The 12,038-nt window shown below is 41.1% G+C and overlaps 1 protein-coding gene across 4 annotated transcripts in view; it reads left to right on the plus strand.

Annotated features, from left to right (window-relative positions):
• Positions 1-5,634: 5,634 nt before the first annotated feature.
• Positions 5,635-12,038, plus strand: part of lrch2 (leucine-rich repeats and calponin homology (CH) domain containing 2) — a 163,324-nt gene continuing 156,920 nt past the window's right edge. For 3 of the 4 annotated variants that reach the window (XM_043704469.2, XM_043704471.2, XM_043704470.2), the window contains exon 1: positions 5,635-5,847. In XM_043704469.2, coding sequence (XP_043560404.2) covers positions 5,646-5,847 — 202 coding nt within the window. In that variant the 5' untranslated portion in view covers positions 5,635-5,645. Of the gene's footprint in view, positions 5,848-7,349; positions 7,826-12,038 lie in introns of those variants that run through there. The other variant, XM_087992162.1, reaches the window with a different exon arrangement.

Genomic DNA, 12,038 nt, shown 5'->3' on the forward strand with positions numbered 1-12,038 from the left:
TTGCGCCGTCCTCCCTCCGTGTTCTTATCCCACTCGGGGTCGGTGAGGGGAAACCTCTGCTCCCCTCCTTCTCCCCCCTCTCTCTCCCAGACCAAGAGCGCAGCTTGTCGTATCATCTGACGCTCCTGGCTAGAGAACAATGTTTTCATGATGGAACACATCTCTTCCCACGTGTAAGTATTCGGACCCAGGAACTGATCCAATTGTTCAGCAAGTCCCATGGGGTCCTCTAGTAGACCCTTCATCTCCCTCCTGAAATTCCGTACTTCAGTACTCGTCAAGGGAACGTTCACATATCCCGTCCTTCCTTCCTCGCCCTCCATGGGCACTTCCCGGAGTGGATTCATTCTTACAATCGAGACAGGGTTTTGTCTGTGACCCTTTTCAGCTTGAGATCTGGTCTGTACCCCTGAGGTAGTTTGTGATTCCTCCCCATGTTCTTCCCCTTCCCCTGAATCGTCGTCACCCGAAGGAACATTCTGTGGGGCAGACGGGGTCACGTAGGGCGGCGGTAAGTGATCTAAAGGGTCCCATTCTTTCTGCCCTTTCGAGTCTTTATTAGTTACCTGCATTTGGCAAGATATCGTAACCGGCAGCCAACAAAGGGCATAATCACTTTCTTCCAGATTAACATCAGGTTTTGAATTGACATATAAAATGAGGGCTTGCCGGACCCAGTCTTCGTCAGTACCGAATCTAGGCCACCACACTGAGTCGCCCTGAATAGGTTTCTGGGACCACTTTTGACAGTATTTTACCATCTTCCTTTTAGATTTTCCCTTTCTTCCACCCTGATCCCAATTATTTAGCATTTTCCCTAACGGACTATCGTCAGGTACCCCGGGGTATGTGTCATTGTCCCTGTTTAAGCCTACCTTTCCCTTAATCACCTTAGATCCCTTATTTCCCATTTCCGAGGACTTCGTATTTTTCCCGTGATAATCTATCACAATGTAGCCAATTCCCGGACCTTCAGTCCCGTGATCGCCCAGGTTCCTTTGCAGGCACCCCCGGTCTTTGGATTCCTGTGTCCTACGTCTCTGTGACACAAATCACAGGCACCCCGTAGGTACACGTTCCTCCTCAAACACGGTCTCTGCAAAATCCCTCACAGGTGAGCCCCGGTCTCCAGATTCCTGAGTCCCACGTCTCTGTAGAAAAAAAATCCACAGGCACCCCGTAGGTACCCAGTCCTCCGGAAACACGGTCCCCGCAAGTTTTTTCTTACCTGGGTTCGGTGCACCGAAATTACTCGATCGTTAACCGTCCCCACTGCCTCGGGTACACCCCTCCTTTGTTTTCCTGAGCCTCCCGGATATCACTCGCTCAAGCCGCGCGGGGCGACAAGCAAGGAATCAGGGACTGCTGAACTCAGCAGGGTGCACCTTCTCCGATATCCTTCCTCAACTCCCCTTGCGGCCGGAGTGTTGATCCCGGATGACGAGCCCCCAAGTTGTTAGAAACGAAAATCGCTTCTCAATAATCGCTCTAGACAAATTCAGGAAAACAAAGTTTTATTAACAAGTCAAGTCTGCAGAGTCGGGCACCCTTAAAGAAAAGGCGCGCTGAGGCTTACAAAGTCTCCATTATATATAGGACAAGTCCCTCCTCTCCTTGGCTCCAACAAGCCATGAGGTTCACATTCTTAAAAACATCATTATTTTTATCACAAAGTCTGCAACAAAAGGCTCCAGAGTCTCCAAAGTTTGTTGTTTTTCTCACCCTGTAGTCTTATCAGTCAAAGGCTTTAATCTGAAACAGATGTCTCAAGTCGTTCTCCCATCCTGGAGTCTTATCAGCCAAGGACTCATCCTTCTCTGCTGTGTGAATGGCTTCATTAATCAAGAGCCTGCTTGTTTTTACTATCGCTCACAAATTGTCAGCATTCTGCACAATTTAAACTACTCTACTTTTGAGTATATAAAATGGTTGTTAGAAAAGAAACAAAGGTTTTGTCTTTTATTATAGATCAGTCTCACAAATTGTCAGCATTCTGCACAATTTAAACTACTCTACTTTTGAGTATATAAAATGGTTGTTAGAAAAGAAACAAAGGTTTTGTCTTTTATTATAGATCAGTCTGTGGTCCAGGCACATCTTAAAGTTTAAACCGAAATTACCTCTCACATCAGGCAACATCGGAGGAGGAGGAAAATCGATGTTTTGGACAAAAACACTTCATCAGAAGCCCTTCCTAATGAAGGGCTTTTGCCTGAAAAATCGATTTTCCTGCTCCTCTGATGCTGCCTGACCTGCTGTGCTTTTCCAGCACCAAACTCTTGCCTCTAATATCCAGCATCAAAATTCCTCACTTTTGCCTGGGTTTGTGAATATGTTGAGACTAACAATACCCAATTATTTTCGAGTAAATTGGACAGAAACTGCAAAAAATATAGAATACAGAAATTGTAAGTTGTAGCTCCAAGTTTTCTTGACCTCCAATAAAAATATCTCCATATTAGTGTTGGCTTTGAATTCAATGTAATTTGCAATATTGCCCATTAGTTATCTACTAAATATGACAGAGTTTGGGCAGAATTTGAGAGATATAATTGAAGTTCCTTCAGAAATCAATTTGTATAGGGGTCTGGGTCTCAGTGTTGCTCAGTGAAGATTCATTAATCTGAAGATTGGTTGAGAGTCTCTATGTTGCTTGCTCTGCTTGATGAAAGTAAGCCCCAACTTAAAAGGTCCCTTAAACTCTGGTCAGTTCTGAGCATAATGAATGACAACCACCATATACCATAGATCACAAATTCCAGGCCAACATTGTTTAATGTTATACAAGCATTGAACTCTGGAATTCTCTCTCAAAAATTTCTCTGCTTCTCTATTTTTTCTCTTCTACTTTAAATTTATTCTTAAAATCTACTTTTCTGACTGAGGTATTGGTCAAATCTTCCACATCCTTCTGAGATGTTGAATTATACCTTCCCAGATGTGAAATGTGATCTAATAATGCTCCTGTGTTGCACTTTTGGATATGTTTGTAGTTTAAAAGTGCTAAATAAATTCAAATGTTGTAGTTGCATTAAATTTTGCAGAATAATATAACCAGGAAGTCCTTGAGTTTTAAAGCAGAACAAAGTGTAGTTTCATCCACTTAAGTTGTAGTAACTGCAAAACACTGTGAAAGTCCTTTTGTGGGAGAGTTTAAGCTTCTACTTCTCTGCGGTAGAGGGAACTGAAACTTATCATTTCAAAATGTGCTGATTTTAAAGGAATCAGTAATGGATATACTTAATTTTGTAAAATTATTTCGGTCTTAGCATATTCTAACCATTTACTTTTGGATTTTCCATGGACTACCTTTGTATTTTGAAACAAAACTAATGGTTTGAGGTGTAGCAACTAATTGACTAAATACTGATTTCATGTAAAAGTCAACTCCATGATCTTTGGCTTAAAAAAAACTGCATTTTGTTTATACCACATGTAAGAGTTGGCCCTTGTCTTTTTAGGGATCAAAGACTGAAATCTTCAGAACCAAAATCTAATCCTGGCGATGTTAATAATTGATTTCATTATAAGGCTTGGTCCAAAACTGATACATTTGTTGCACTTGTTACTGGTAGAAAATGTGAGTAACATCCTCAGAGACCAAAGACATACATTCTATTTGCAAAACTATTTGCTTAGTCTATTTCTACCTATTTTTGTACCATGTTCCCAATGTCTGTTTGTTGACAGGTATAAGATTTCAAATGTTTGATTAATGGAACTGCAACTTGAAATGGAAGTATTTAATTGCATGATTTTTATGTGTTCAACCCATCCCCCACCCTACAGAAAATCTTGTCCAGTCAAGCTTATCATGAGTAATTTTCAGCTGTATGTTGATGGCCATATATACATCATGTTTAGCTTTCAACAATTTTCATTGTGCATGCACTGTCAATTAGATTGTTATTTTTGTAAGACACAAATTACTGTTTAATGTCTAAATGGATTTTGTTGGTAATTACATAGCCCCTGAATGTAGTCATCAATATGAAATATAAAAATGTGGTAACTATTCAAAGTAATTATTGCTTGACTTACAGCAGAAAATATATTAATATGAACAAAATAGACTGCAATTGGTAGTATAAATTTTATAAATGTTTGTTCAATTATATAAATGGACTTGGTTGGTTAGAATAGATGGAGAGCAAAATGCTGACCCATTTCACAAAAATGACTAAGAGTGGCAAGCCACAGATATACAGTAATTTAGAACAGAAGCAAACATAATGTGACAAGAAATCCTTAACTTGGGGGTAGTTAGGGTTGGAAAGCACCACTTGGAAGTGTGGTGGAGGAAGGGTCAATTGAGGCATTCAAGAGGCCTTAGATGCTTGCTTAAATAGAATCAATATTCAGGATTATGGGGAGAGTGCAGATACAATGGGCTGAAGAGCCTCCTTCGGCACCGTAACAATTGTGATTAAAATATTATCCAAGTATCATGAAGTTGCATGTCTTTTGTCTCAAACTAATTTACTTTTGTTCTCAAGTTCTATAGCCCATATTTTTCATCTTCCAATTGATTTCAGTATTCAAATGAAAAAGAATGAGGTAAAAAAACTGGCCATTTAAGTCCATTTTATCAAATTATAGCGCAGTTTATGTGAGCAATCAAGTACCCTAGTCATGTGTCTTCAAGACGAATAAAGGTAACAATTGAAAAGTGGTAGATTTAACCAGTATTGCAAAAAAAAACAACCAAGCTTGAGGAAACAGTCGTAACTCATCAATAATTGATTCACAACATTTACTCAGCATAACTTGAAGTCATAGAGTCATACAACAGACCCTTCGGTCCAACCCACCCATGCTGAAGATAGATATAAACTAAACTAGTCCCACCTGCCAGCTCTTGGCCCATATCCCTCCAAACCTTACCTATTCATGTACTTATCCAAATGTCTTTTCAATGTTGTAATTTTACCCACTTCCCTTGACTTTCTGGAATTCAACATATTTTCTTGATTTGCTGTTTTTTTTTATTCATACAATGGACATGGGCACCACTGGCTGAGCCAGTATTTAGTTGTCCCTAGTTGCCCTTGTGAAGATGGTAATGAGCTACCTTCTTGCACTGCTGCAGTCTACATGCTGTAAGTTGAACCCCAATGCACTTAGGAAAAGAATTCCAGGAAGAATGAAGAAAATGCAATATATTTGAAGTTGTTGTGCCATAAACAATAACCATGATGTGGAGATGTTGGTGCTGGATTGGGATGGACAAAATTAGAAATCATACAACAAATCACACAACACCAGGTTATAGTCCAACAGGTTGATTTGGAAGTACTAGCTTTTGGTGTGCTGCTCCATCATCAGGTGGCTGGTGGGGAAGGACACAGACTTTATACAAAAACATCAAAGTGTCATACAACTGCTGCAATGTATTGAACCCAAACCTAGTCTTTAATCACTCATGAACTAGGTGGACAGACACCCACACAAACAACTGGACCCCAGTCCAATCTTGGAGAATGGCGTACCCACAGGCCCCGCCCCAAATGTCCCAGGGTCCCGCCCTCTGACGGCGTTCGGGTCCCGCCCCCACCAGGGCGGAGCACTGCGCATGCGCGCTGGCGGCTTGTCGAGGGGCGGAGGGGGGGGGGGGGGTGCCGCCCCCGGACGCAGTCGGGGGAGAAATGGCGTCGTCGTCGGGTTTGGGTGGGCATCAACACTCCCAGTCCTGGCAGTTGAGGACCGCCGCGCCATTGACGCAGCTCAACCGCAGCCTGGACAGGGTGCTGGAGGAGGCTGTGCACTCCGGGATCCTCAACCTCAGCGGCCGCAAGCTGAAGGAGTTCCCGGCGGTGAGCTACGATTTGACAGATACAGTGCAGGCAGGTGGGTCGACGTCTCTTATCGCCCCCCGCCCCCCGGGACCCTCAGTCACCGCTGCGAGTCGATCAACGAGGGAGGTTACAGCGGGTTAGGTGGGCACCGGAGTTCCCTCCGGCTGGAAAGGGCGTCCGTCTTTCTTAGTGCAACACACACACACACACACAATCGCCGCAGCGCCGCCCGCCTCGCCTCGCCTCCCGGAGCAGTGACCGTTAAAATATGAAAAGATAACGGTGCAGCGAAGCGCCCGCTGTGGGGACGCCTCCTCCTATTGGTGGGGAACAATAGCGGAGTCCGAGCAGCACCACCCACCCCGCGCGCGCCGCAAAAAAAAAACACAGGCTGCTGAGCCTCTTCAGCTGAGTGGGAGGGGGTCTGTTTGTTTTTTTAAAATCATGTTTTTGACATTTGCCCGTCAATATACCGACAACAGTCGATCAGGAATCACAACTGACACGAACGAGCCCTTTGTGGTGGCTCTTATCCTGCCCCAGCCAAAGTCTGTAACATTACCTTCACCGATTAGGATTTGAAAGCCCCAGGTTGTTTGGTTTCCACAGGATCCATCTTGCTTCCTGCAGCACAGTAGTTTTCAAGTTCTTTCATATTGTGGTTTATTGGGGTAGAACTTTTATTTGTATAGATATCCACATATGTGTAAGCATTTTTACCCCAAATTCCAGGAAATGTGCTTAATTGGCAAATTGGGTACCACTGAATGAACTAATCTTCACTTTTGCCCTTTGCAAATCGAGGTCTGCGTTCTCTGGAACTGGTGTTCTGTTTACCGGTGTCAGTAACATTAATTGTACCATGTTCTAAACACTTATTTTTAGAGTCATAGAGATGTACAGCATGGAAATAGACCCTTTGGTCCGACCCATCCCTGCTGACCAGATATCCCAACCCAATCTAGTCCCACCTGCCAGCACCTGGCTCATATCTCTCCAAACCCTTCCTATTCATATACCCATCCAAATCCCTCTTAAATGTTGCAATTGTACCAGCCTCAACCACTTCCTCTGGCAGCTCATTCCATACACATACCACCCTCTGCGTGACAACGTTGCCCCGTAGGTCTCTTTTATATCTTTCCTGTCTCCCCCTAAACCTATGCCCTCTAGTTCTGGACTCCCCGACCCCAGGGAAAAGACTTTGTCTATTTATCCTATTCATTCCCCTCATAATTTTGTAAACCTCTATAAGGTCACCACTCAGTCTCTGATGCTCCGGGGAAAACAGCCCTAGCCTGTTCAGCCTCTCCCTGTAGCTCAGATCCTCCACCTCTGGCAACATTCTTGTAAATCTTTTCTGAACCCTTTCAAGTTTCACAACATCTTTCCGATAGGAAGGAGACCAGAATTGCACGCAATATTCCAACAGCGGCCTAACCAATATCCTGTACAGCCACAACATGACCTCCCAACTCCTGTACTCAATACTTGAGAAGCTGAAAATTGTAGTTCTATAAATCATTGTCTCCACGGTGACCTGTATATAGGTCTAAGGATTTTGAGGGCAGTTACAAGTTGAGTTTTGATCTGAGCTATTGTCTCCTGTGTGCAAAATACTGTTCAATGCTTGTTCATTTGCAAATTATTTCTTGTGGAATTGTTTTGAGAAGTTTTATTGTGCTGTGGTATTCACTGAAATGGTTGTCTGATTGAAGCAAATTTCAGTGTTTGCATGACAAATAGGAACTGTGTTTTTACTTATGCTTTTTGTTTACTCTTTGTAATAATTTTCGTTGCAGTTATCTGCCATTCTCCAATTGTCTTCTCAAACATCCTTACTTGTATTACTGCACCACTGGTGGATATCAAGGGCTAAGTTCCAACCCAAACTTCTCTGCCTGGTTCCCTCACCATCTTCCTTCAAACATGCTCTTTGAGACCTCCTTTGACCAAACTATTGGTTGGCAGTTCTTGTATCTCCATGTATGGCTTGATGTCAACCTTTAATTTCAGAAAATTGTTGTGAGGTATGAATGGGAAATTTCACTATGTTAAAGATGCTGTACACAAATACAATATCTTGATTCAACCACCTTAGTTTAGGAGAAAGTGAGAACTGTAGATGCTGGAGATCAAAGTCAAGGGTGTGGTGCTGGAAAAACACAGCAGGTCAGCAGCATCCGAGGAGTAGGAGAATCGAGGTTTTGGGCAAAAGCCCTTCATCAGGAATGAGGCTTGTGAGACAAGAGGATGGAGTGATAAATGAGAAGGTGGTGGGGCTGCGGAGAAGACAGCTGAGTGTTCAATACGTGGATGAACGTGGTGGTGATAGTGATAGATCAGAGAGGAGGGTGGGAAGGAAGATGGACAGGTAGGACAGGTCATGAGGGCGGTGTTGAGTTGGAAGGTTGGATCTGGGATAAGGTGGGGAAAGGGGCCATGAGGAAACTGGTGAAATTGTATTGATCCTGTGTGGTTGGAGGGTCCCAAGGTGGAAGATGAGGTGTTCTTCCTCCAGGTGTTTTGGTGGTTAGGGTTTGGTAATGGAGGAGGCCCAGAACCTGCATGTCCTTGGCAGAGTGGGAGGGAGAGTTGGTGTTCAGTGCACCGATCAACCCCACTGCCCTGTGGCCGAACACTTCAACTCCCCACCTTAGTTTAATATGCATTGACCAAATTGATACACATTACAATGAAAGTGTATGGTATCCCCTCCCACTTTGTGTAAGTGAGGTAATTTGCTGATGTAACCGGAATGCGTCCTGATCATTTAAAATGAATGCATTTGAATAATTGCCCATTTGTTCATGAGCCTGTAAATACAGTAATGTGAATTGTAAAAGAAATAATTAAAGCTGGGTGTCTATTTGAGCTTAATTTTAAAGACAAAGTAGGATAATGGCTGCCGCGTTTTCTTTTGGAGACTGATTTTGTATTGGATGACTATGTATAAAAAGTCCTTATCTATCAATCTTACAAGATACACAATGGTTTTAAATTATAAGTATGTTATCTTTCAAAAATGTAAAATTTCTAAGCACTAAGTTGTGTTGAAGAATAAATAGGAATCCTGCACTACCTAAGTGTTTTGAGCTGAAAGTCAAAAATGGCAGATGCTGATTAACTTCCAGCAGTTTTTGAGATTTCCACACTTGCACATTTTTCAACATTTCTAACAAGGCTTTCCTTGTTTATATTATATCTTATAGAATCATAGAATAATACTATGAAGGTGGTTATTCAACTTATTAGTTCTGTTCAAACTCCTTTTGTAGAATAATCTAGTTATCCTAATTTCTTCATTTGTTTTCTATTTATCCAGTTCCTTCTTGAACAGTGATGGTCTAGTGGATATGGATTCAATAATATCTGATCATGCACTACTTTCTAAATCTTAACCACTTCTTACATTTATCTTAAAAGCTTTTCTTCATGTCATTTTGACAGTCATCTTAAATCTCTGCCCTTTTGAGTAACTTTGTTCAGTTATTGGAAACAGTTTTTCTCTATTTACTTTATCAAAGTTCTTTAGAACATCTCTGTCAAATCTGTTTGACCTTCTGTACTCCAAGATGATGAATGCTAGGTTCCCTAGATCATCCACATAATTGTAATCTCTCATTCTTGAAAATGTTTTTTCATTTTTTTTTCTTTTTGTCTCCTCAAAAGCTTATGAAAATGTGATGCACCAAATTGAGTGCAATCCTTCACCTGTGGCTTTATATGGCTTTAACATAACTTCCTAACTTTTGTAACCTTTGTCTCCACTTATAAAATCCATAATGCCAAATACTTAATTAAACCTACATATTTTCAGAAATATTTGTAACAGCTCTAGGAGTCTTCTTTCTAGTACTTTATCAAAGAATTATTTCTCCTTGTTCATCTAACATTTGTGTAGTGAACCTATTTCTCTGTTCATTCCACCAGCCTCTTGAAGTCTATGATATCTTCTTCACTGCTATTATTGCATTTCAATTTTTGCAGCAAAACTGATGGGAATCAATTAGCTACAGCAGACACAGACAAAGTTTATATAGTTAATTTTAATTCAAACATGTATGTATGAGCTACTGTTCCCAAGCTGAGAATATCTGGGATCCAATACTTCAGGAATGTTTGGTGAGACTAGAGCTTTGGTAATAATAATATTTGCAATCCTGAGAGTCAAAATGTAGCAGAAATTGTCTCGTTTGACACTATAGTTCAGCACAAATCTGAAGCTACTTTAATGAAGTACAGTCTTCTGCTCAGGCCATATGAAAACATCCTTGCTGTCGAGCTGTTGAATAGGGCGTGGCCTCAAGGCCACTGATGTTGACAACTAAGGGTGTAGTTTAGGAAATTATGGATTCTTGAAAAGATCGGAACGAGAAATATGAAAAATAAGAAAAGCAAACATGACCTGCAGGACAATGAGACATTAGACATGAACTACTAAAAGGCAACTTTAACTGATGTCAAGAAACAGTTCATGCAAGTAATTCATTGAAGCATGTTAATACCTGAAATAGCCTTCTAGGTAAGGTAATGTAGATAAAATCATCTGAGTGGATTCAATAGGTTTTCCAAATTGTGATTGTGCTATCATAATTTTCAGTTGAATGAGGCACTAAATGGAATGAATAATCTTGCTCGTTTATATTTAATTAGGAGTGGGGTAGGCCATTCAGCCTCTCAAGCATGCTGTGCCATTCAAAGTGATCACGGCTGGTTGGATTGTAACCTCAAATCCACATTCCCGTCTACCCTGACAATGTTTCTGGTGCTGTTATCCACTTATGCTCCATAATTGCTTTTGAGTTACAGATCCAGGTATTGACTGTTCTCCTGTGTCTTGTCTGAGGCTATTCTGAAGCTGTATTTATTTGTTGGTTGAATTTTACCTCTGGGAACCATCAAGATTGAAACCAGTTTAGGTTTAAATGTAAGATTTTATACTTGCATTTGTACACCAGCATTAAACTGTTTTAGATGTAGAATGGAAACTTTGATTCTGTTTTCTACTCTTCTAACAAAGGGTAATACAGAAAGCACTGTTGAAGCTGAATTTAACTCAGTGCAGACCTGAATCAAACATGGTACTGCTGGTCTTTGAAATTTCAGAATGCACAATTTTGAACTGTTCCACATTTGGCTGGGAGGGTAGGTTCTAACTCTTTTACCTCCATGTCTTCATATTCCTTCCTTAACACGGATGATTCAGCCTGTTGTTACATCCCAAATGGTATGCAGGTAGAAATCAGTCGCTATGAACTGGTAGATATTTAAATTTGATACCTTGCAGTTGTTATGGCCTAGTGTTTGTTGCAAACAGGAAATTTCTGCATGTAGTATATACTCATCATTTTTGGGCTACAAGCAAAACAAAACAAGTTGTATTTAAGTCCAGGCTCTAGATGCATGAAATCTACTTTTATGTGCAGTACCATTCTTCAGGTTTCTTGATTTGTCAGCAGTGTAAGCTTTAAACTGTGGTGCATTAAGTTCTCAAGCTGTGCCTCTTCCTGTTGGCCTGGTTGTAGAGAAAGCTACCAATTGGTACAGTGACTTACTGACCTGCAGTTAATCTTGCTTATGTTCAATTTGGTAGCACTTAATTCAAATACGAATAACCTTGTAAAGAGCTCTGGGTGGTGTGCTTAAAAGTTCAGGTTTGGTTATTTGACAGCTTCCTTCAAAGTTAGTTGGTGGGAAGAGACCAAGAACATTTGACACACGCATCTTAATCAAATGTGTCAGCAAGTTTGTGAAATGCAGTATTAATGTAATTTATTGTGGTTGTGGACGTTCATGAATATGAAATGTATTTAATCGTTACAAGATTTATAGAACATTGAATTCTTTCTGCATTGCCATCTATGATTTTTTAAAATTAGGGCTTTATTTCCTTTCTACCGAGAAAGTTGAGCGTCTTCCCTCCACCAAAATTACCGTGACTTTGCATTTTGTTTTGTTTTAAGCGCTTGTAACATCCACCAGTAAAAACACTATCAAGTTTTATATTTACAAGCAAAGCCCATTATGGGCAATGCAAACCATCAAAGGTGGGAGGAAGATCAGGAAGGGACTAAATCAAAATGGAGTTGGAAGAGGAATTGAAACACCGTATCCACTGCATTACCGATCTTTCTTTCTCTAAAGGCATCAAGAGCATTGATAGATAGCATATGCTTCTCTCCAAGGGTAAGGCATGAATATTGATGTGGAAGAGGGGCAGACAGAGTTATTAGGGTCTTA

The sequence above is a fragment of the Chiloscyllium plagiosum genome, unplaced genomic scaffold (assembly GCF_037043375.1).
Source record: "Chiloscyllium plagiosum isolate Xiang-an unplaced genomic scaffold, Cpla_swu_hap1 HiC_scaffold_11, whole genome shotgun sequence".
NCBI classification, from domain to species: domain Eukaryota; kingdom Metazoa; phylum Chordata; class Chondrichthyes; order Orectolobiformes; family Hemiscylliidae; genus Chiloscyllium; species Chiloscyllium plagiosum.